This window comes from Haliotis asinina, chromosome 2 (assembly GCF_037392515.1).
Source record: "Haliotis asinina isolate JCU_RB_2024 chromosome 2, JCU_Hal_asi_v2, whole genome shotgun sequence".
Taxonomy (NCBI): Eukaryota; Metazoa; Mollusca; class Gastropoda; order Lepetellida; family Haliotidae; genus Haliotis; species Haliotis asinina.
Window position 1 is genome coordinate 20,864,074 of NC_090281.1, and position 25,210 is coordinate 20,889,283.

Genomic DNA, 25,210 nt, shown 5'->3' on the forward strand with positions numbered 1-25,210 from the left:
ACCACGTGCATGTAGTCATATACCCAATGATGGCATTGCAGGTATGCAATACACAATGAAATTACCAAAGACTCCTTTTATAGAGTCTGCGTCGTGATGCTCCTCAGGGGAAATTAGAAAGGCCTATATCATGATTGTTTGTGTTATGCACATAAACATAATCACGAGCAGACGGATGTCAATAGTAAACCTTACATTTGACCAATGAACCATATGATTTACTATATATACGATTCCATTTAACACTATATAAATGTGATAGCGAGAGTATGCACTGCTTCCCTGTACGTAAATATCAAATAGAATACCATTCTTGCCACTAACGTGTGGCAATAACGACAAGACTCCCGCTCAGTTGATAATCGGTGTTGATCTCGAATGTTTCATCTTGTACCAAATATTTTCCACAATCAGTATGAACGCACTGCACCCTAGTCCCATGCCCGCTGCAAAGAAAATACTGTGTATCTTGATTAGCGATACAGCCTTATGAAATTCTTCTGTGCGACATGTTTCTTTGGGGATAGACTGAATCCATTCTTGAAAGGTGCGCCGCAGGATGCCACCCGTGAAGGTCCCTGTTGGAATTAATCTTCAGTAACTCATGCTTCTCGTAAGCGACGACTAACGGGATCGGGTGGTCAGGTTCGCTGACTTGGTTGACATGCTATCGTATCCCAATTGCGTAGATCGATGCTCATGACCGCCACCATATATGGAATAATGCTGACTGCGGAGTAAAACTAAACTCACTCAATCTAAACACATAAAAAGTTAGGTATATGACACATGCAGGCAAGGCATCGTTAAACGGTACACATTTATACATACGCTTTTTGCAACTCGTCTTTGAAAGGAGACGCCTTTGGTACATGGAACGCTGTAAAGGCACTACTGCCAAGGTTTGAGTCGATCACTTTTAAGTGACACATAGAATGCCCCAAAGGCAGAATTGTCATGCCTGTGATGAAAGCGTATTTCCCCTCTTGGACCCTTGCAAATGCTTGGTGATGTTGCTGCCGAGAAGGTCAGGGTCGTTAATGGATTGGTCACGGATTCTGTGTTTGAATTCCACCACATATGATACATTGGAATTCTGAAAATAACAATGCATTCACGGCTATTCAGTTCAGAAAACAAAGTTCCTTTTGGTAGTTACTCATTGCATCAGCATGATTAAACGCAAAATTTTAGGCTTTTATTTTCACCTGAATGATGTTTTCTGTAATGCTAGATGAATCATATCCTATTGTAATATCCCCTCGCGACACCAATTCCGCCATGCCAGAAAATAATGGATCTTCAGCCGTTACAGCGAATGCCGCCATCATCGTCCCGCACTAGACAACAGAGAAAATAGTCGTAAATATCCACCATCCCGCAATCAAGATCCCTTCGGAGTCATGCGACGAAATGGTCGTAAAACCTGCATGAATATGATTACATATAGACGAGTCCACAGGGCAGTGTACACATCTGTGTCAAGGTGTTCAGTAAATGAAGGGGTGAATGAGTTGTCTCAGATACCTTGTATGGTGTTAATACCGTAAATGATCTGGTTCGAACCCGAAAAAGAACATTATAAGTTCTACATTTGCACACAGCCATAATGAGTGAGTGAGTGAGTGTGTTTAGTTTCACGCAGCAGTCCGCAGTATAACAGCTTTATGGTGGTGGTTTGTAACTAATCAAGACCGGATAACCCAGTGCTCAACAGCGTGAGAATCGAGCTACGCAATTAGGATACATAATTACCAAATCAGCGAGTCTGACCACCCGATCCCACACCTCGCCTCTTATTACAACCATTGGTTACTGCTGAAGGTCAGTCCTAACCCGCATTTTTGCGAGTAGACAGCCATAATGTTCACAAAGGAGACTAAACCGGTGAAATTTTGATTTGAAACCGATCCTCAGCGATCAGCGTACATTTAGCATTCAATCTATTCAGAACATCATTCAAGAAAGTAAATTCAAGTTGGAAAATGAATCGAAGTATGTTGGTAATAGTCGCTGGAAAAAGCACGGTGATGACGGTAATGACAGTTTACATACCTTGCATTAAAGCTGCACCATACACTTCAAATACAGTTGACAGAATATTCTCCTTTGCAAAGGCGACTGGTGGACAGATGTTTTCTAAATCCATATTTTCGTCAAAGTCTTTGAAACTCATGCGTATTTTGAGTCCGCCTGTCTTATGAAATAATTTCAACGAGGACAGAATAGTTACCACTGCAATCAGAGACACACCAAACAGTAACAAACCACTAGGTTGGAAAGGCCTGAGAAACACCAACAGGCGGTCGTCTACAACGTTCTCATCTTTCTTGTACAGGGTCATTTGTTTCATTTCGCCAACTGGAAACAGAAACAGTTGTACGATCAAAGTGAATAGATAGTATGTCCGATTCCAAGTCAACTTCAAAATGACAAGAAACGTCATTGAACAGTGATGGCATGCATTACGTTGTCATAAAAAGGGTCAGTGACGTTAATATGCACAAAGAAAGCTGGTCAAGTACTTATGTATACAGTGATTGAAAGTTTATAAATCCACCACCGTAACATACAAAGCATGAAGACGAAAGGTCTCAAAGTAACGGGATAAAGGATTACAAACTATATTAATACAATCGTCGACGATCGTTATCTAAAAGTCTTCATGATTTGCGGTTTGTGATGTACCACATACGTTTTCGAAATGCTCGTCATACAAGCAAACATTTCACATCCCTGAAAAACATGACCATGCAGACTTCTCTTAGACTTCCTTACCCTTCTCTGTAGCATACCCATCATCCCTGTCCACGAGCCATTGGCGTCCTGATCCCATTCATCTTCCCTTGGTGGTATAACTGTGTAACTTTGAATTATATATGTCATAAATGTGCTTTTAAAACGACCACTTTCACCACAATAATTTGCTGATCAATCTCATTTGCTTTCGGGTTAATGCACTTAAACAGAAGAAACTCCACTAGCAATTCTTTATTCCACTGTATGTGTCATGTAGCGTCATGGCAAATGGTATATACATGACCCTACACCTTTGGCATCTTGCACAATTCAATAAGAATTTGTTGACATTCTATTTCCGAAGACTTGTCACGACGAGACGATGAACGGACGTGGATGGATACATGTTCCATCTGACACCGAGCTTAAGACTCGGCTTATCTATGAGATCGACTTATCCACGGTAATATATTGACACAATATGCAACCAAACCTACCACAGTGAGAAAATAAAACAAACGACAATTAAGTGCATATAGTAGATATAGTTCCCCCAGTTGAAGTGGCAACAGAATATACACACTACTTTTTCAAAACTGTTCCAAAAATAACCAGTAAGTTACATTCAAGCTCTGTGCACGTATGCATGAGCATCTAGTCAAGCTGTTTGAAATATTCCTTAATCACGTAAATGGTGACCTTTCACCATCAACCCCGTGAGGACAACAGTGATGTGTTGGCAGATATTGCTTCTTCATTTCAGCTGACTACAGATGGTTTGTAAGCTTCATGTAACTCACCTGAAATTCATTTTGCATCTTCAGTATGCGAAATGGATAGCCATACACGTCGGTGTTATTCACTAGCTCATAGCCATAGCCCAAGATATTGTGCTGAAGGTAAATGTCCGTCACATGCTAAACAGTCACATTCTTTCCAAGGTTTCCAAAAATTCTTATCTTATTCATGATAAGGACGAATGCACATTTAAGATATTCCAATGATGCAAAATATCCGTCAATCTGTCTTTCTAATTATTTGTCTACCAGTTCGTGTTTCAGGGAGGACTACAATGAAGGAAAATGTTTATCCCCTTGTAAGTATCGAAACAGAAACACTGTGAAACAAGTATTGATCAAATCGTCATGGTTGTATTCTGTCCCAATCAAATTATTCTGTTTAACTGTTAGATTATATTAATTTACTGTCCAAAGAAATAACAATTTCTGTTACCTTCATTGTGACTGTCAGCGACCTACCGTTGTAACCAAGCTTCACAGGAACAGAGGAACACCTCTGTAAGATTTGTGGCTATTTTGTGAGACTGTTGGACGTTTGTGAAAGCACGTCCATTTGGACTAAACATCAGTGTTACCAGACACACCAATTAGTAATCACTATCGTTGAAGGTTAACAAAGGGGGAGGCAACTGTTCCGAGATCACAATTTGCTATTTTGCATATCATCAGCATGAATGAAATATATGTGTATATTCACATCCTTCTGTCGTGTGCTTGGATAACAGATTGCGAAACCGACGGTTGTTGTTTTGCAAGTTGTGTGAGAATTGATGCTATGATGTGTACTGCATGACCCTCTTAACGAATACCAATCACGAATCGTCCTTATTGTCGGCTACACCACACCGGTTCTGCTTCACTACAAAACAAGCAGATTATTGCGTTGACGTGTAGACTTCTACCTATCCTCAACATCTCAAATTGTAAAATTGTTTCAAACGTGTAAACACCAACACGTACCAACATACATACAACAAAAGACGTACTCGTGATACAAGTAGACTTCTACCTGTCCTCATCAGCTCAGATTGTAACATTGTACGTTTACAGCAACCCACCTGTCCTGTGGGCAGTTCCAGCAACGCCACGTCCACCTCAGTGTATTTGTCCTGGAACACAGGTAAGTTATCTTATGTTCCAACAACCAGTACAAGTGAGGCATGGCACCAGTCGACTGAGGAATCGGATTTTGTTCCACAGAGTCCAGACTGATGAAGGAAAGAGAATTATGAACTTGATGCAACTCAAACATATAGAGAAAACTGTAATAGTTTTAGAGTTACTTTAGTGAAGAAAACCTATGTCCTACATGAGTTTACAGAATGTTTTAGTATCGTCAGATTGTTGTGGAATAACAGCAAGAGACACGTCCATAGCATACTTTGAATTTAAGGAGAACCGGATATTCACATTCTTATTAATGTGTACATGATTGTATTGTTTAACTAACCAACTGGCGCAAAACAGTATCCTGAACATAATCTAAAAGCAGATGTGAATCGTTTCGGAAAAGATTCAAGAGAAGTTCACACTGTTGTATTTTAACAATAATTAGTTGTCTAATATAAACAATGGCGTAGGAAGGTGATAAATGTGTATTGAACTAGTAAGAAACATCGTGTGAGGATTTAAGACAAAATAAGGAGACAAGTGCATGCCTCTCACCTCACACAGCATCAATGCCAGTGAGTGCATGAACATTCTATTTCCATATGGAATATCTAGTCTACCCTTTCTTTGGAATCTTCATCCCTCATGCTTCTTGGGGACTAGTACAGTCATTAACAATATTCCTATTACCATTGATGTAATATATCAACTGACATCGTGCCAGTGAGGTTTGCACCATTCTGCTGTTTCCTGCAATGTTAAATAGTTTATCGGTAATTTGCTTATATTTCTAACTATGGTTAATTTCATGATGCGAATTTTAATCGTAACCGAATCTTTGCCCCTTAATGGTTTCACATTGAAGCCGTTTCCACTGAAACTGGAAATTGAAACATAACAGTTGATTTTACCAACATGTAAATCGTGTAATCATGTAAACCATACTTGCACGAGAAATTTTGCTTTTCTGTCAGTTTCCAAACAGTTGTCAAGGGTTACCCTTTAGTGTAAAGATATCATAACTTCCTTCTCCGTTGTAAATTTTCATTTAAAAATAAGACGAACAGCTTCCAATCCCGGAATAGCATATGCTCTTGTGATCATTCGAAATTATGTAATATACAAGTCACCCTTGTAAAAACACAGTTCATTAAATTCTGACCTTTTTGACCTGGGGCAATAGTAAACCGTATATTTGTTGCTTGCTGGTTTCATACTGAATCCATTTTTCGTGAAGATATCGAGCGTAACGCTATGTTATAATTCGGAAATTGACACTTGACCGGGATTTTATCAGCAGGGGTTAAATGTTGATAATAATTTCAAGAGAAATTGTTTTTACCTGTCAGTGTCAAAGCAGTTAAAATAAAAAAAAAGTACTGTCGGCGCCTTGGATCTTTTATTCTTAGAATACGACATAAGCGTGACATCAACGCTAGTCGATTAATGTCACCTTCACAACATGTGTTACATTTATCACACAATTCAATACTCAGTGAACTAGCAGTTCCACAACAACCAAAATGACTTACCAAGGCCCTGTTCGTGTAAAACAAGAACGGACTGCAAGTTGAGGGAAAGCAGAAGTTGCACAAGCATGGCGTTGTTCCGTTACTGTCGCAGACAATAGTGGATTATACCTGTAGGATTTAACGTCGAAGGTTGTGAGATGACATTATATTTTAGCTTCTGATTTATAAAGGCACCACCAAAAGCTAAAATATCACTGTTACATATTTAAGGAATTATTGTGTTTCCATTCTCGTCCTGACTTCGCTCCGCAAACATGCAGCTAATACCTGCTTTCCCTTTGCTTACTCCTGCTGAAAAGCTATAGGTCAACAAAACAGTCGGTAGTGGACAGATTTGTGAATGAAGCAACCGTTTTTTTTCAAATTCCTTTAGCATTATCTTCGACAGTTCAACTTATATTTGATGTTTACATTACTTTTTTGATAACTGAAGTTCAACAAAAGAGAACACTGTGACCCCACAGTTGGAGGAGTAGCTTAATTTCAGAATCCAATTATGCTGTTTGGTGTTATTACATGTAATCTCAAACAATAAGCTATAGAACGGTAGCAGTGTTTGGTTTGTTGTTGTGACATCAGTTTCCATGGCCATCTCAAACAGAAGGAACAGATGTAAAGCGTACAATGTTGATTCTGGTGTTACGGAACAGCAATGGTGTATGACACTCTGCGTGTGTTAGATCTTTGCAAACTAGAAGTAACTGTTTTGTCCTCAAATATATCAATAAGAGATTAATGAGCTGACAGTGAGAAAGCCCGTGTAGCCGACATGTGCACGTAGGACGCACAATCTGCTGTGGGGAAAGTGTAACGAATGATCAATATTGAATCAGTTCTTATATGCGCACATTGCAAGTTATTTCCATGCCCAACGATGTCGTTTAAACAAGACCATGATGACGTATGTGTTTATAGGAACACTGTGACAATATGTTTTAGACGTCGTCATTTCCCATTACTTTTCAACATCTAAATAGGGATAATTCTTGTTTGAATAAACAGTCGGTTATCAAGTGCATCAAATCATCATAATATTACATGCCCTTTAAGAATAGTGACGAACAGAGTTAGAATTGGCAACCCATACTTGTTGTGAGAGGCTACTAACGGAATAGGGTTATTTGGCTCGTGTCTTGGTTATTAGACACATGTCATCGTATTCCAGCTGGATGTATCGATGTATGTGCTGTTGATCACTGGATGGTCTGTTCCAGGCTCAATTATTCTCAGACCGCCACCATAAGACTGAAGTATTGCTGAGTGCGTTCGGGGTTAAACATTTTAAAACATTCTCCGTGGAAAGTGAGTCTCGTTCCCGAAATGCAAACATCTTACTAACCATTTTATGAAAACATTATTGAATTTGATGGCATTTTCAGCCTTCCATTCGAACCTATCGGCAAGTGTGTCCAGAATGTTTGTAAAATATAACGGGGTAACCTGCATTTATAACGGACACGCTCCTAAAGGAGTGACGGATGACACGAACAGATTGTTCTGTCCCTGCCTTTGGTTGGATATTTTAGTTTGTGTAACGTCGAAGGTATTATGAAAGTGATTAGTCCAACTAAAAGAACACTACATCACGTTTCACATAGCATAGCATGACAGTGGACATAGCCGTTAACATGGACCTGAATTCTATGATTTGTCCTTATTATTGAATGTTACCAAAGTTTCTGACACACGCCAATAGAACTTACCGGATGTGTCATTAGAATGCATGAGAATGTAAATGGTTGTAACTTTTCCACTCACTCACTCAACTGTGAAGATCCGGTTTCAAATAGCTGTATATAGCTGTTTCCAGTTACGGAGACCATTGCCCATATTGTTAATCACTGGACTGATTTGTCGGGACTCGATTGCTTACATATCCCCGCCATATAGATGCAATATAAGTGCGGCGTAAAACTCACCACAGGCCGCTGAGGAGTGCGGTGTGAAAAAAGCATAATCGGTTGCCCAGACTCGTGATTTTGTTGACACAAGTCATCGTATCCCAAATGAGCTGATCGATACTCATGATGTTAATCACTCCCTTGTCTGGTCCAAACATGATTTTTACAGACCGCCGCCATGTATGTGAAATATTGCTGCGTGCGTTGATAAATAGATTTATATCTTCAGGTGACCAAATTCTACATTGACAAGAGTTTATCTAAGTACTCGACTAAAGTTAATTTGAATTTTCTATGTTGATATATGTGTTTGGGTGTTATAAGTACACATAGAAAGTATATTCTCAGTTCACTCCGATCCACAAAGCCACGTTGAATGGATTTTACCAGATGAAAATGCCATGCCACATTGATGACACTCAGTGAGTGAGTTTAGTTTTACGCCGCACTCATGAATATTCCAGCTATATGACGGCGGTCTGTAAATAATCGAGTCTGGTCCAGATAATCCAGCGATCAACGTCATGAGCATTAATCTGTGCATCTGGAAAACGATAACATGTATCAAGGTTCAGCGAGCCTGACTATCTGATCCCATTGGTCGCCTTTCGTTGGGAGCATGTTTTGCTGAAGACGAATTCAACCCCGGATCTTCACGGGTAGATGACACTCAGACAGACTGAAGACATGTAAAGGCAGACATACAAGTAAAGGAACCGTCTTAATTCTAGACACAATACTGATTTATGTCCAACGGAAATAAGGCGACATATAAAGTTTAGTTTTTATTAGCGTACAGAGTCACAGACAAGTGTTAACAAATTAATATAGGGATCTTAAGAGCGCTTCGTCAGATGTGCAGAACACATTCTTTTTGATTCCCAAGCTGAAACTAAAACTTTAAAGAAAGATGTTCTTCAAGTGATCCAGCTATGAAACAATCAACAACAAAATATGTGATATAATTATCAATTGCAATCTAAAACTGACTAACATTAAACCAATAAGGGTCAATGATGGTAGCTTATACCTCTCAACAACAATAATCCAGTTTGCAACTGGGCAAAGTATCCGGGTACGAATCGAGAATGCAAACAAACACGGGTCAAACCAAATCATGATAAGTTAGAAATGTGACCATTCAATGACTGTCGATAACAGATTACAATAATGGCAAAGATCTAATTGTTTCGGGCAAATCATCAGAGCAACGTTTCTATACCATTGCGGTTTGATGACAAGCAATTTCTTTATTGTTCCTTAGTAACTCGTGCTATTATCAGGGTCGAGTGGTCAAGCTCGCCGTCCGATGCTCATGATGTTAACTGCTGGATTGTCTGGTCCAGATTCGATTATTTACCGGCCGCTTGTGTGTGTCGTAAAATATACTCACTGACTGTCTTAAAAACCTGACTATGGTAAAAGTAGCATTCTGGCATGTTTATACTCGACCACAAAGCATCAGATTCATGAAAATGTAAGCAACTGCAAGAAGCCTATTCTCCGCAGCATTAATTTGTTTCCAAATAATGCAAGTCAGTGGATAAATATATATGCTGTCTGATTGTACAACAATGCAATTAAAATGATATGGTCTCCTAAAAATCACGAGCTCACATGAGAAGAAAAATATGACTCGAAATGAGCATTCTCAACCATAAACTTTACAACTCTCGTGTAAGTTAACAGAAACAAAAGGTCTCTCGTTTTGGATATGATCTGTTTCCACGCGACTGCATAAGTGTTTAAGATTAATGCACAACTATTCTATTTTGTCCATTTATATGTCGTTTTTATGTCGTTTTCTTTCTTTCTCGAAACATTAGTTATTCCAAGCATATGGGCTTGTTGTCGAAACCCTGGGTTTAAACTATTCAATGCGTATATGGTTTATAGTCTTCTAGCCACATTTCCGTGTCCACAAGATCGTTCATTTTCATCGAAGACACGTAAGTCGCCATTGTTACTCAAACACAGGGATGGCAGAAATTTCAATCAGTCAATAAATATGTAGTTACTACCGATTGGAATTGGATTCGGTGGTGTGTATATTTATTTATTCAAAACCGGACATTGCACTTGTATTAATAAATACATCGCTTTAAGAACCCTTTATGTTCTCGAAGGACAAAGTTTCGTTCGTGCGGGAAGGTGAATCCACAATATGCGTGGTCACGGAACTTCGGGGAATGCGTTATTGACCAATGAAACTACAGCCTATCAACATTTTGGTGACTGATGGAATCTACCTAGGGAGGGTTATAAGAACTATTCACCCATCATCGCCCTTTCCCTCCCAGTTTTAAGACGTTCTCAGTTACCTGTCTTACTCAGGGGTAATTTTGGTTACTACATCTTTCACGAGTTTAATAAAAACTGCATTTCACGAAAGCGAGCGTAGTATAATGTGTATTGCCCTACAACACAAATTGATAGTGGGATGACTCTGAGCTTTTTCCGAGTCAAACAGGGTCTAACACTATTGCCACAGAAATATTTGCAGTGGGCGTATCCACGTGTGTAATATTGCCGTAGAATATTACCCTGCTGTATCCTCTGCCATGGGCGAATAACAAGGGTGTGAGACTGAAGAAATTGTTCATTCGTATATTGTCATCCTTCCTAACCCATCGTGTATCACGAAGAAGATGATCGCTAGCAAAGTCCTTTCATTTTTTAAAGTAGTCACGTTTTATCCTGTGCCATACAATCTCTGCTGTCAGTGTCAGGGCACAACACCCCACTCCGGTTCCCACTGCAAAGAAGATACTCGCAACATTATTCAGCGAGACAGCCTTGGGGAACTCCTCTTCTGGACAGGTCATTTGTGGGAGCGACCGAATCCAGTTTTGATATTCTTGATCCAAGATGCCATGATCACGGAGAATGTACATGCTGGAGGGAAAGAAGGATACAATATGTAAGATGTTATATAGAGTATTCAGACATGAATATTGTTGTTACCCGATTTCATTGACAATAAACTGACTGAGTTGTAGCGATTCATATTCTGTCACAAAGCAATGGAACATTACTTGACTACATCGGCACACACTATTCTAATGTGTGTGTGTATATATATATATATATATGAATGGATGTCAATACGTTTTGAGCCTTGAGCATTTTTCATAACCAGGTGTCACAGCCTATGATACGACATTGAACCTTGGGGTGTACCTGATGTGATATATAAGTTTTGGTATCCTACTCTCAGAAGTTATTGAACAGCTCACATTGACAGAAAGAGACCCCCTCAGAGCAGTGAAAATGAATAAAATTGAGTATAGAGCAGTAATTGAGTTTTTCGCTCTTGAAGGAAACTCGGCGAAGAACATTGAAGAAAAGCTTTCAGCAGTTTATGGGAAGTCTTCCCCTTCATCTGCTACCATCAAACGATGGGTCAATGAATTTAAGCATGGTAGAGAGAGTCTTGAAGATGACCGCCGTCCAGGTCGCCCAACAAGTACTAGTCAGGAAAACATTGACAGAGTGCATAGACTTGTGCTGGAAAACCGTCGAATCACACTCCACGAGTTAGAGGAGACCACAGGCATTTCACACGGATCCATCGAGACAATTCTTCATGAACATGTCATGTCTAAGGTGTGCGCAAGATGGGTGCCAAGAATGCTTACAGATGAAATGAAGGAAACAAGGGTTACCATAAGCAACTCCATGTTAACCAGATACAACAAGAATCCAGAAGATTTTCACTTTAGGCTACTAACCTGTGATGAAACCTGGATCCACCACTATGATCCTGAGAGCAAACAAGAATCCATGGAATGGAAACATGTCACTTCTCCCAGGACCAAAAAGTTCAAAGCCTCCAGATCAGTTCAGAAGGTAATGGCGACAGTCTTCTAGGATAGCAAAGGCGTCATCCACATAGATTACTTACTAAAAGGAAGAACAATGAATAGGGAATATTATGCTAACTTGTTGAGGTAAGTGCGACAGTCAGTCAAGGAGAAGCGCCGGGGCAAGATCAGACGTGTTATTCTTCTACATCAAGACAATGCTCCAGTACACACCTCTCGCGTTGCAGCCGCTGCTGTCCAGGAATGCGGGTACGAAATCTTGCCGCAGCCCCCCTACTCTCCAGACCTGGCACCAAGTGATTACCGTCTGTTCCCAAATCTTAAGAAACACTTGCGTGGTCGTAGATTTCAGGATGATAATGAGCTTATTGCTGCTACTGAGGCTTGGTTTGAGGACCGAAATGGCGCCCTCTACAGAGATGGCATCAGCGACTGGCAGAAAAGATGGAACAAGTGTCTTGACTCACAAAGGGACTATGTTGAAAAATAAATGTGGCACATACCAATATTTTGTGTTTTTCTATGCAAGGCTCAAAACTTATTGATATTCCCTCACATACATACGCACGTACGTACATGCATGCATGCATGCATACATACATACATACATACATACATACATACATACATACATACATACATACATACATACATTTGAATTTGAAAAGAAGTCCTATAGGCCGTTTGGCTCAAAAGTGGACCGATGAATTGCAATCTAACTCGAACACTAATAAACATTAAATGCTGATTGAAACGCTGATCACAGTTAAAACATCATACCAACTCTGTGGGGATTTTGCAGATTTTGTCTTAAAAATGGCAACGTTGTCTAACAAAGAATCATTAAAATATTTACACACTTCACTGTTTGTTACAAGGTGGAGTGCAGAGAAAGGGACGGTTGTTCGAGAAGCACATTACATGTGATGAAAAACCTGTGCTATGCCGTCCCCATTCGTTCTCCCACACCTGACTATCCCATGTGAGCTTCGGAGATAGAAGACTTGCATCATTTTGGGCTTTAGTTTTGCAGGGAGGGAATTGGAAAGTATTGTGGTCAGATTTTAGAGAGAGTAAGAATTAACCAACAATTAGACATGTGAGTAATAGAGTACTACCAGAATGACGTCGTAAAATTTATAAGCCATATCCATATATGTGCGATGATTATATACATTGACATACGTTTTCTGGAGGTCGTGTTTGAAAGGTGACGACTTTGGTACATGGAAAGCTGCAAATTCACCACCAAATCCGGCATCAATCGCTTTTAAGTCGCACAGAGATCCAGTCACGGGTAGGACCGCCTTGCCTGTGATATAAGCGTATTTGCCCTTTTGAACCCTTTGCATATGCTTGCTGACGTTGCTACCGAGAAGGGAAGGATCGGTGATGGACATATCACGGACTCTTTTTTTGAACGCCGCAATATACGATTGATTTGAATTCTGAAATAAATAAAGCATTGACAACGCTATTAGTTAACACTATGGTAGTTACAATTAGACACGGTTTCTAAGGCCATGTGAAAGACAAAGATACATATGATGTTCATATTACCTGAATAGCGTTTTCAGTGATGCTCGATGAATCATATCCTATCGTATAGTCCTCTCTGGACACTAATTCAGCCAGGTTAGAAAATGGTGGTGTTTCAGTTTTCACCGCTAAGGTTGCCACCATGGTCACACAGTAGACGGTGGAGATAATAGTTGTAAATAGCCACCATCCCGCTATCAGGATCCGTTCAGAGTCGTGTGATATAGCTAAGTTGGAACCTGTATACAAGTAATTGCATTAGCATCGTACAGTGTTATGTTTCTTATTCAGAATGTTATATGCAGAAGAATGAACTTTTTAAGTATAAGAGAAAACACACCTCCGAGGTTTTGGTAGACAATGTAAAACAGGAAGGGGAGGGAAATGAAGGTCGTCTGAGGGATTTCCCGACCCCGATGGGTTTACATTGTCTACCAAAACCGAGGAGAATGTTTTCTCCAACATATATACCGTCAGTGTCAAGCAGGTAAGAGACAGATTCTTGTGTCGTTGTCAAGCAAGTAAGAGGATTGCTATCTTAATTGTTTGACAACGATACACGAAGCTGTATCGAAGCGTCGTTCCACCTGGTTAAACAAGTTGCTCATCCATAAAGTTTTGTCCTTATCTACTATACTTCGGACAGTCACTCAGGTGACGGACATTATGGTGATCGTTTTTCCCAACTGGGAGACAACGACATAAGCTTGCCTGACCACCCAATCCTTTAGTAGTCTCTGAAGACAAGCATGCTTTGTTGGAGATTAATTCTCTAATTAATTCTTCACGGGTTATGAGTCTATGGTGGAGACAATTAACTGACATTCATTCCGGTGAGTCTGGGAGGATAACATCTTGACTAACTTTCTGTGATAAGATTTTTAAATACCTTGCTTAAGAGCTGCTCCATACACTTCCAAAAATGTTGACATAATACTATGTGTTGCACAGCCGCGTGGTGCGTTCCTGTCTCTTGTATCTTCTTGAAGTGTAGTGTTTTGTTTGGAATTCCTGGGTGCACCCGTCTTGTGAATTAACCTCACGGTTGACACGAAACTAGCGTATAATATGAATGACCCTCCAAATATTGAAAACACTCCAGCTTGGAAAGGCCGGAGAAGGACCATGAGGTGGTCCTCATCAACGTCAGTATCCTTCTTGTACAGGATCATTCGTTTGTTTACACCGACAGGAGGCAGAATGTATTCGGAAATTCCGGTGCGATCAGTGTGAATGGTCAGGATGTCCGCCGCTAAGTCTGCCTCCTACATAGAGAGGGATTCTATTATTGTGCAGGAAGACAGTACCGTGTCAAAGAAAACGAAAGTGATATGAATGCTAAATAGGCAAATCACACGCTCATACACTGCATAATTTAAGACAAAATGTATTGGATAGTTTTTACAGTTAATTTCGAAAGGTACAGAAAACAAAATATGTAACCTCAATGGGCACATGTGATGACATCAAGGAATATGCGTTAAGTACCATTCATGTACACGTCTTTTGCGAATACCTTACACATAATAAATAGAGTGAGTGAGTGATTTAATTGTTTAAGTCACATCTGCACTATTTCAGCCATGTTCTAAAGCAGCAGCTTTGACGAATGGGCTGAACTTGTGTTTTCTCGCAAACTGGTGTTTGTCCTTAACCCTGAAAAACTGCAGGCATACGTACACAGGACCATCAAAATGTTGTCCTGATCAGAATGTGTAGGCCCTATTTTTAGCTACAATATACTGTTATGTCCAGCCAACAAAAATGTGACAGTATTTGCTAATTACTTCCTCGTAAATGAATCGTTTGCCTTACAGACAACAGCTGCCGATCCAGATAAAAACTAGAAATTACTGAATGAACTGTTCTGAGTAAGAGATTAAAAAAAGCTGTCGGTCATAAGGATCTGCAGAAATCAAATGGAGTCTGAAGAGATTTTAGTCATCTTCGGGTCTAAGGACCATTTTGAACGATCATCTAAACGCCTCCTCACCTTCCTCTGCAGCCTTCCAAACTCTCCTGTCCAGGTACCGTTGATGTTCTTGCCCCATTCATCCTCCCTTGGAGGTATAATCCTGTAACTAAAAAAAGAAAGTCGTAAAAAGTCTTTATACTACCAAGGAACGAAATCGATTCGGTGTTATAGATGACGCATTAATTAGAACAAGCTTTTTCAGAAACGTATTTGAAAACGACAAATCAAGAACCGCTATTGTTTTCCCGTGTCATTATGGATATGAAACATAACGTTTTTGTACTCCGATTGGGATTTCCGATTTGTACCCCCACGGCGCTGATTTCCGTTACATTCATTTCTTCATATTTGGATCCTAAGGCAACGTTAGCATATGTGAAAACAAACTAAGCAATGGAGGAATGTTATCATCGCTGTATTGTAAAGGTATCCGGAATCAGTTCAGCAGAAAACAATATACTTCGGTATATGAACTGATAAACTGCTTCATTCCTAGGATGAAAGATTGAGTGATCATGGTAGATCGATCTTAAGAATATTACAGACACGTTGAGTGGTGCATTAGTATTATACCCCACTCCTTCAGTGGACACTAAACATTTCCCATTAACAATCAAAATGTCCTTTATACATACTGTAACTGTTCTGGAACGTTTCATAATATTCTGTGTTACACTATAAAAGGTCCGTGCGGTTGTGGTATCTTATAGTGTATATTATAGACGCATGTAAATAAACTCACCTAAAATTCATACCCTGTGCCAACGCCTTCAATACACGGAAAGCATAACCATACACTCTTTGTTTATCTATTATCTCGTATCCATACCCATAGCTTACGTTCTGAAAGTAAAAGGAAATAACATAACATGTACATGTATATTTAACAGTTGTTAACGTTCCATTGACATGTGTGTATACACATGTTAAAAAGCATCGCAATACCTACATTTTTGCTTGGTGTCATTATGTTACAACATGACAGTGAATGCTACGGAACCTATCCAAACCTAAATTTAAGTTATTGGATAACTTGACGCTCAAGGAACAATTGAATGGCAAACCTAAACGAAAACTACGAAGGATTTTTAAACTTAAATAGTAACGAGGGGCCCATAATGTCAACAAGGCAACTCATAGTAAGGATTTTGGAACATAATCTTCAAGAATTCACATAACTGCCAATAACCGAGTTCAAAGTCAGTAGCTGGTGTAACATTTCTGAATAACACTTCTGACCCTACTCTTCAGTGCCTGTGTCCATTACTGACCGTTCTCCACGATGCCTGTATCAAACGTTGAATTTGACTCTGATGTATTCGGTTCCATTCTTGATGGAGGGCTCTTCATCGAAATGTAGCACAGCCGTGCCTTGGATATCCGTGGTGTATTGCTCTTCATTCAGATTTTCTCCCTCACCGGATCGACTATAAAGCCGTGTATGAGGTACCCCAACACCGCCAATGAACCCCGTTTATACGCAGTGTTTCTGTGCCATGCACAAGATCTAAAGATATGGACTTTCGTCCGAGAAGAGGACCCTTCTGAAGAACTTCAATTCCGATGACGCCAGTGCTTGCCACAAGCTAGTCATGCTGCTTTGTGTTCTGGGTGAAAACAACGGAGATCGGATAGGCCTCTGGTTGTATACCTGGCAGATATTACTTAATTATGGACCGTTGTTGTGGACAAACGAAGATATTGGAGCCATTCATTTCAGAAAAGGATTGTCGGTCGTTGTTGCCCTTGAATGCTAACGGACGTTAACCCCATGAAATTTGCTGATGTTTTCAGGGTAATCACCTGGTAGTCAATCGATACGAACCCAAATCTCTGAGACTTGCAATAGTTATTATTGGCACCCCAGCATTCCACGTATCAATAACGTGACATATTTCACCAGTTTTCAACTGAGGAGTATGTATGTGATACCCAAATCATCTTTTGGAGCTGTAAGAGTTTACTGAAATTTGATAATGGTTCAATGACAGGGACACGTACTATAGTACTACACGTGTGACTCGCTTGTTGCTTGTTTGCTTGCTGTTAACGTCGAACTCGGCAATATTTCAGCCATATAGCAGTGGTCTGTACATGATCGTCGCAGAATCAAACAATCAATGATCAATACCAAAATCTTCGATCTACATAAAGTCTTCAAAGTCTACTCGACCCCTTTCCTCTTACCTTGCGAACATTTGCTTGTGTTAACGTAACTATTTCGAAACACATAACAGCGTCAGTTACCTGCATGACGACGGTCAGCTGACGGCCGTTGTAACCAAACTTCACATTGGGGAACACTTCTGTAAGATTTGTGTCTGTTTCGTCAGAAAGAGCAACTGTTGTGAAAGCACGTCCAGCTGGACGGAACATCAGTGTCCACATCCTTGTCTTCACATCACGTCCCTGTTCCCAGACACAAACACACATGAATGTAAGACTACTGCTTGAAAAGATTTAGATGAGCCACGACCTGACAAATATCCCCAATTTGCATGTATGGGAACGCCCTTCAGAACACTCCATTTGAAACAAGAGGGAGACAGGTTGTTGGTAAATATTGAAAAGTTCAGTTTCTTCTTGCGAATTGTACCGTGATGGTGTTTTGCTGAACTAAATCACGAGACATGTGTTAAACAGTTGCGGCATTGATTTCACGCCACGGTCAGCATGTATTGCACGTGCTTGATCGCCTGTAGCAACCAAGTGTATTCGTCTAGATTACTTGCTCCGCCTGCCTATCACAAACGCGTTCACTGCGCTGGCTCATCTAATACTTATCAAGCAGTAGTTAGATCATTATCAAAGTTTGACCAAACGAAATGTACTGTCCGCAAAATGTCTGCCTGGTGTCGGCAGTATAATAGGCCGCATCGGGATCAATGGAAAATATATTGTAATGCATTCAATTATCAGTATACAAATGTTCAGTCATATGTATACACTGATGACGGTTCGCATAATATCATTTACTTTTCTCACGTTTTTTGTTGCATTCTTCAGTTCAGTGATGTGTTCACAGTTCGTTCATATTTCATTCATTACACCACAAAGAATATATTTTCGACATTAAGTAAATCAATATCAGAAGAATGCGACGTTGTTCTGTAGGAACAGTAATAAAGTAACGGTTAGAAATGACAACAAACAATAATATAAATCTAATTTGTTGTTTTTATGTCACACACACACACACACACACACACACACACACACACACATCCATGCATATGAACACCTTCAAAAATATATTCCTGATATTAATTTGGAATTCACCGAACGAATGTTTCACCTGTCCTTTAGGCAGTTCCAACAACGCCAAGTTCTCCACCAGAATTTCGATGTCCGAGAGAAGAGGCAGATCACTGGATGTCCCGAGAACGAGCACCTGCGAGATGTGACAGAAGTCCACAGAGGAGTTGGATCTTGTTCCACAGAGTCCAGACTAGTGAAGGAAAAGGGTTTTCACGCTGATGTTATCATGTAGCAGTGTGTACACAGACCAATGGACGCGTTCCGTGGTCGTAGCGAAAAATATTCATATTATATTTTCTAACAAACTAACCCCAAAATATCTAAATTGACACACTTTTGGCTGTGACGAAAGGAGAGAACATCTCTCAAATCTACAGAGTTACTATGATTGTGTTGGGTTCTACTGTGATGGGTTGTAACTAAGGATTCTTAACAGATATGTGCCTGACGGAGTTAGATCAGGAGAATATGGCGATTGTTGATGCCAAATTGTAGCCAAATGTTTATGATTTGTACACGTGAGCAATCTTCTTGAGGAAGGAGATACCTTTCTGTAGCTTCCCTCCTCTGCTCTTAGTTTTGAGATGCCTTACGAAGAAAGTGTAATCCCAAATAACATAGGTTACATGTGACCACATTTTGAAAGACATTGTGTATTTCTCGCACATACGTACACCTCTGGATTTAGATGAAAATCCTTATCATCATTGAACTGGTGTTATTGGTTTATTTTACCAACGTAAGAGCTTTGGAAATAAACGAATGTCTACTTAGTTCATTGTCACAATTTCTGACGTAGCGGACGTACCAATGCCTCCTGATCAGGAAACCTTACGCTGCCATTTGCCAATCTGACATGTCGTGAGATATAGATAACTGACCTGTGTTGTCAGGAAGGGAGGCCAATCGGTGCTATTTTCATTGCTACCCTGGCCACGTGTAGCTTCTGCTGAACGCTTCCCTATGTACCAAAGGTCACATGACCGTGTATGTTTTGTGTTTTTTCTGATTCTTGTTGGACACCAGCTGACTCAGGCGTTTGTCTTCGAGTCCATGGAAGCAAATGTACTGGAGACATATTGTCTATAGCCTTTTACATTGTCGTGTGATTTTAGTGATATTGTTTCAGATTTAGTTTCTAGTTTTAAATCGATATCTGTGATACACTAATAGTTTTACTGTTCTTCGTCTACGAGTTTTTAATTTGTACTTTTATTGACCTGTGATGTAATTATTACTTGTTCGCGTCACGATATGGCTGAAATAACACTGATGTGAGGATGAATAACTCACTCATTTTTGCCTTCGGAGCAGGGTTAGGAATTCACCCGTAAACCCCGTATATGCAATACACATGTAGGATCGGTATGTTATCTCGTTCTGTCTGCTATCAAGTTACATGGCTCTTATTTTCATTTTGCTTTATCCATAAATGTGATACATGACTAACCATTAAACGTAAGACTGACACAGTGGTACTGACGTCACAGAGAAGCAGCATGCGGAGGTGGGGCGTGATCACCTTCTCCACATCTAGTAGGCTTGTTAGAAGGAATTCTTTTGTGGTGGAACTGATGTCATAGTCTACATAGTAGATACCGGCTTCTTCCAAGGTGAAGACAAAGGAAGGCTCTGAAACAACTTCATTATGATCGAGTCTGAAGCATACAGTGATTGGCATCTATGCACTTAAATACGATAACATGGATAAACCGTGTCAGCTATCACTATCCAATTTGTTAGTCACCTCTTTGGACAACAAAGGTTTCCTGAAGATCAATTCTAACCCGGATGTTTAAGTGTGGATAAGTGTTTGTTACTTGTGGACTTGTTGAGTGAGATGGTGATCACAAATGGTGCAATCATTTTTCAGTTTTTCAGAGAGTCATTACAGGTGTGTCATCCCACTAAGAATGAGACCCGTGAAGATCAGGTGAGAACTGATCTTCAGCAGCCCATGCCCGTCGTATGAGGCGACTAACGTGATCGGGTGCTTACATGGTTGACACAAGTCATAGCACCCATAGCTAGAGCCACTATGGATATATCCAGAAAGATGTTTGGAAGGCAGCTAATAGATTTGTGTAGAAGCACAGGTCTGGGGATAGGAAATGGACGTTTTACGCAAGATTGAACAGGTGATTTACATTCCATAATCATAATGGCATGTCAACAGTTGATTATATACTTCTAGATGAGGATAGTTTTCAGCTGATAACATGTTTTACTCCACTGGAGTTCAACGAATCCAGCGACCATGCACCGCTCTCTGTAACAATTGCCGGCAAAAGGAGTTTATCTACACCTAGTATTGAGAGCCAGACACATGTATATTATAAATGGGAAGACAAGTATACAGAGTCTTACAGGAAGAGTTCACGGGACAGGATGGATGAAATTAGTGAGTCAATTGTGAACTGTACAGGTGATAATATTAGTGACACTGTAGATCGAGTTACCGATATTTGGTGCAAACAGCCAGACCATACACTGAGAAGACTTTCACCCAAACTGTGAATAAAACGGAATGTTTAGGGCAAAGGAATGCCACATCCAAATAGTTTGATAAGGAGTGTGAAATGGTTTGATAAGGAGTGTGAAAATTTAATAGAAATATGACAGATGATAACAGGATCGATTTATGTGAGAAGAACAAAACATACAAGCGTGTGTGCAGACGTAAAAGGCGACAGTTCACAAGGAGCAATTGTAACAGATTAGAATCACTAAGGCATAGGCAGCCCGGCAGGGAATTCTGGAAATACTTTAAATCACATAGAAGTATGAATGAAACGGATATTTCTTGTAACGACTTCATGAATTATTTTAAGAATATTGCTGGTTCTTTTAGTAGTCCATCACGTGACGATGTTGACAACACCATGAAAACAAGTATGACCAATAATAATGAAGCTCTGTATGATCAACTGCAATGTGACATCACCACTATAGAGGTGCGTCAAACAATAAGAAATCTGAAAAATAATAAATCGTCTGGAGTAGACCAAGTTATGAATGAATATTTCAAATGTACATGTGAAATGATGATCAACGACATTGCTAAACTGTTTAATGTAATGTTATCATCTGGTATATATCCAAAGTCCTGGACCGATGGAGTTATCATTCCCTTGCATAAAAGGAGACGCTCATTTAACATCGAATTATCGTGGCATCACAATTAATAGCTGTTTTGCAAAAGTGTTTTCATCTGTATTGAAAAACAGACTTATGTTATGAATTGACAAATATAACGCCATTTCAGATGCTCAGTGTGAATTCAGACAAGGTTACTCGACTATGGATGCATTATTTGTACTCCAGGGACTTGTCAGGATCTATCTACAAGAAAATAACGCCTTTATTGTTGTTTTGTTGACCTTACAAAGGTGTTTGATAGTGTCTACAGAGAAGGTTTATTGTTTAAATAACATAACTTGGGAATACGTGGTAAAATCTGAACTATTATAAAGGCTATGTATGCTGAGGTTAAAGCATGCGTTAGATATAAAGGTAATCTCTCTGACTATTTCCATGTTACTGTTGGTATAAAACAGGGTGAGGTAATGTCTCCCATATTATTTTCCTTCTTCATGGAAGATCTCGAAATGATGCTTCAAGAAAACGTCGATCATGGACTTTGGATTGAATATGTTAATCTGTTCCTTATATTGTTTACTGATGACATGATCTTGCTTGCGGAATCACCGTGCGGACCTTAACACTCTCAGAATAGTTTGCATGAATACTGTGGTGACTGGGGCCTACAAGTTAATAGTATGAAGACAAAAGTGATGGATGAACATTGGCATTTTAATACTTTACCGCTTGAGGTTGTAGGTGAATTTAACTACTTAGGTAATATGATTACATGCACAGGTAATTTTGGATTTACTCAAAAAATGTTAGCGAGTAAGGGTTTAAAAGCTATGAGTGTTCTACTACATAACATCAGAGCTGGTCACTGTACAGCTAAAACATGTTGTGGTCTGTTTAATTCCTTTGTTACATCTGCTATGCACTATGGTTGTGAAGTCTGGGGTATGCAAAATGCAATTGAAATTGAACGTGTACATTTAAAATTTTGTAAAAATATCGTTTTAAAGTCCACCACAATATGACTGTATATGGTGAACTAGGTTGTTATCCTTTGTGTATCAATAGATATTTAATGGTTTTTATCTATGAATTGTTGTTTTCACAATGCAATAATGGCGTCAAAAACTGGATTTTTTTATATTAAAAATGTGTTATTTATATATGGATTTGGATATGTTTGGTGTGATCCAGGATGTGTTGACCATAGTACATTTTATAGTCTTTTCAAGCAACGTTTAATTGATTGTTTTATGGCATCATGACATTGCTTCAAGTAGTAAATTATGGCTATATTAAATGTAACTTTAGATATGAATTATACTAGGATGTTGTACATCCAAATACTCTTAGATATTCAACTAAGTTGCGAATTTCGTGTCATAAATTAAAAATTGAAACTAGGCGCTATGAAAATATTGATAGGTAGAAAAGATATTGTATCTACTGTAAGGAAAATAATGAAAATGCAATAGAAGACGAATACCATTTCGTTTTAATTTGTCCAAAACATACAGTATATCGAAAACAGCTGATTAAACCGTATTTTTGGAAGAAGCCAAGAATGTTGAAATTTTTGGAATTATTAACAGGTCCATCTAAAGATAGTATTGCAAGATTGTGTAAATACATAAAAGTATGCATGTAAGCACTCAAATGTTTTATCCAGCCTCCATTAATACATGTAAATCATTATGCATATTCCAACGAATAACCATATTCTATCATGTATAGTTTGTAAAATGATGACGAGGGCATATGGTCCAAGTTATTTTTTTTCTTTTCACTTTTTTTCATTGCAAGACCAGGCTATTAAAGGACATGGAACTAGATTACTCGGGGCACTATAAATCGCGAGCAATGTCACATTTCTGATGAAAGGTATGAAAAAACCTGGGTCCTCCCCGGAATCTATGCGACTTAGTCTCGGAAACAAAACATAGTATCTCGACATAACTATAAGATACCACAAATGTTCTCGTTACGATATGGCTGCAACATTGCCGATGTGACGTTAAATATTAACTCACTCACCATAAGATACCACACAGAGTATAGGGGCCTTTTGTAGAAAATGTCTTGAGAATTGGCATTTTCAGAACAAACTAAAGCCTAAGGAGCAAGATTTGATCGTTCATTTAAAAAAAATTCCTCACATTGGCAATAAATAGCGCTTGTTTTCAGTGCAAGTTTGATCGTCCGATTTTATGTATATATTAACAACAATACGTAATATGACTAGTGATATTGTGAACAATGGAATTTGCTCAAGGTGACACCAGACTCAGAATCAATGCCTCCCATACAAACCTTTTCGAAACCAAAGCTGCTCAACTTCACGAGACTCGCATGACGTACACGGGCACCCGTATAACATGTATTCTCACAACAATATATTAAATTAAATCAAGAGTTACTCTCTTGCAACCTGTATCTTAATGTTGACCTTAAACGACTCACCTATCTCCTGCGTGCGTAAGATCAGAGCTGACTGCCAGTTAAGTGAAAGCAGAAGGTGTAGCAACATGGCGTTGTGCTGGTACTCACGCTGAAACTTCGTTCACTGAACGATTAAGCATTTCCAATGACTGCTTGGCTTTTCATTTGAGCTCTAACATTATGTCAAATATCGACTGAAGTTCACCACAATTAGTTCCTATTTGCCAGCACCGAACCAAAATCACGTTGAAGACTTTGCTGGACAGAAGAAATCGTTAATGATATCATTACCATTGGTGTTGTGATAGCAGTAGTCGATGTGTTTATACATGCACTAGTACAACAAGACATGGGCAGTATCTGTTACAGTAAAATCACATAGGTCATCATGAATTCCCACAGTGAGAACTGTAATATTGATTAGAAACTCAAAATATCAGACATTATGGATATCAACGTATAGTTTACTCCATTTTACAGCGTCGAACACAACTTTGTCGAGATAGGTGTATTTACTCTGCACTTTTACTATGCCAATCAGTTTGCTGATGCATATTTCTATCAGTTTCACATGCCTTGTATAAACGTAGGACGACAAGATGCCACAAAAGCGTGCAATGCTTTGAATAACTTGAAGGGAAGGGTTTCCGATAATTACAACATACATTATTCAAATGGCGTTCATGATTCATGTCCAGGTACACGAATGTGAGTCAGCATTGTCAGAAGCGTTCAAATTGTTTCCCCCTCAAATGGACTAGAACATTAGAAGGAATACCTAGTAGTAATCTGATAGGCACCTGATATTGAATCTAATCCTTTTCAATACGTTTATACAGACACTAAGATTGGACGAATGATACACGACAGGAATGACCTTGGAACGTAATGATTTATCCAGGCTGCAGGAAACTGAATTAAAACATGTTCCACCGTTCTGATTTCGAATATGGCGACCAGTTAATTTTAATATACACACCATGAAGTAAACCCAGCT

General features: G+C 39.3%; 1 protein-coding gene and 1 pseudogene across 1 annotated transcript; both read right to left on the bottom strand.

Moving 5' to 3' along the window:
- Positions 1-821: 821 nt before the first annotated feature.
- On the bottom strand, positions 822-2,353 carry LOC137271633 (uncharacterized; annotated as a pseudogene).
- On the bottom strand, positions 2,350-24,301 carry LOC137271634 (uncharacterized). The gene is made up of 10 exons (XM_067804070.1): positions 24,235-24,301; positions 20,129-20,310; positions 18,716-18,868; positions 17,668-17,829; positions 16,163-16,263; positions 15,439-15,526; positions 14,489-14,710; positions 4,598-4,648; positions 3,540-3,632; positions 2,350-2,361 (listed from the first exon to the last, which is right to left on the bottom strand). Exons 1-10 carry the CDS (start codon positions 24,299-24,301, stop codon positions 2,350-2,352), a joined length of 1,131 nt encoding a protein of 376 aa, XP_067660171.1.
- Between the last annotated feature and the right edge of the window lie 909 nt (positions 24,302-25,210).

Bases quoted from the DNA above. Each gene is read 5' to 3' on its own strand.
- LOC137271634 (XM_067804070.1), bottom strand. From the start codon at position 24,301: ATGTTGCTACACCTTCTGCTTTCACTTAACTGGCAGTCAGCTCTGATC. The intron at 16,264-17,667 runs GTAACTGACGCT...TTTTACTTTCAG, and splicing joins AGCTGACCGTCGTCATGCAG to AACGTAAGCTATGGGTATGG. The intron at 4,649-14,488 runs GTGAGGTTAATT...CCTGTGTTCCAG, and splicing joins ACGCTAGTTTCGTGTCAACC to GACAAATACACTGAGGTGGA.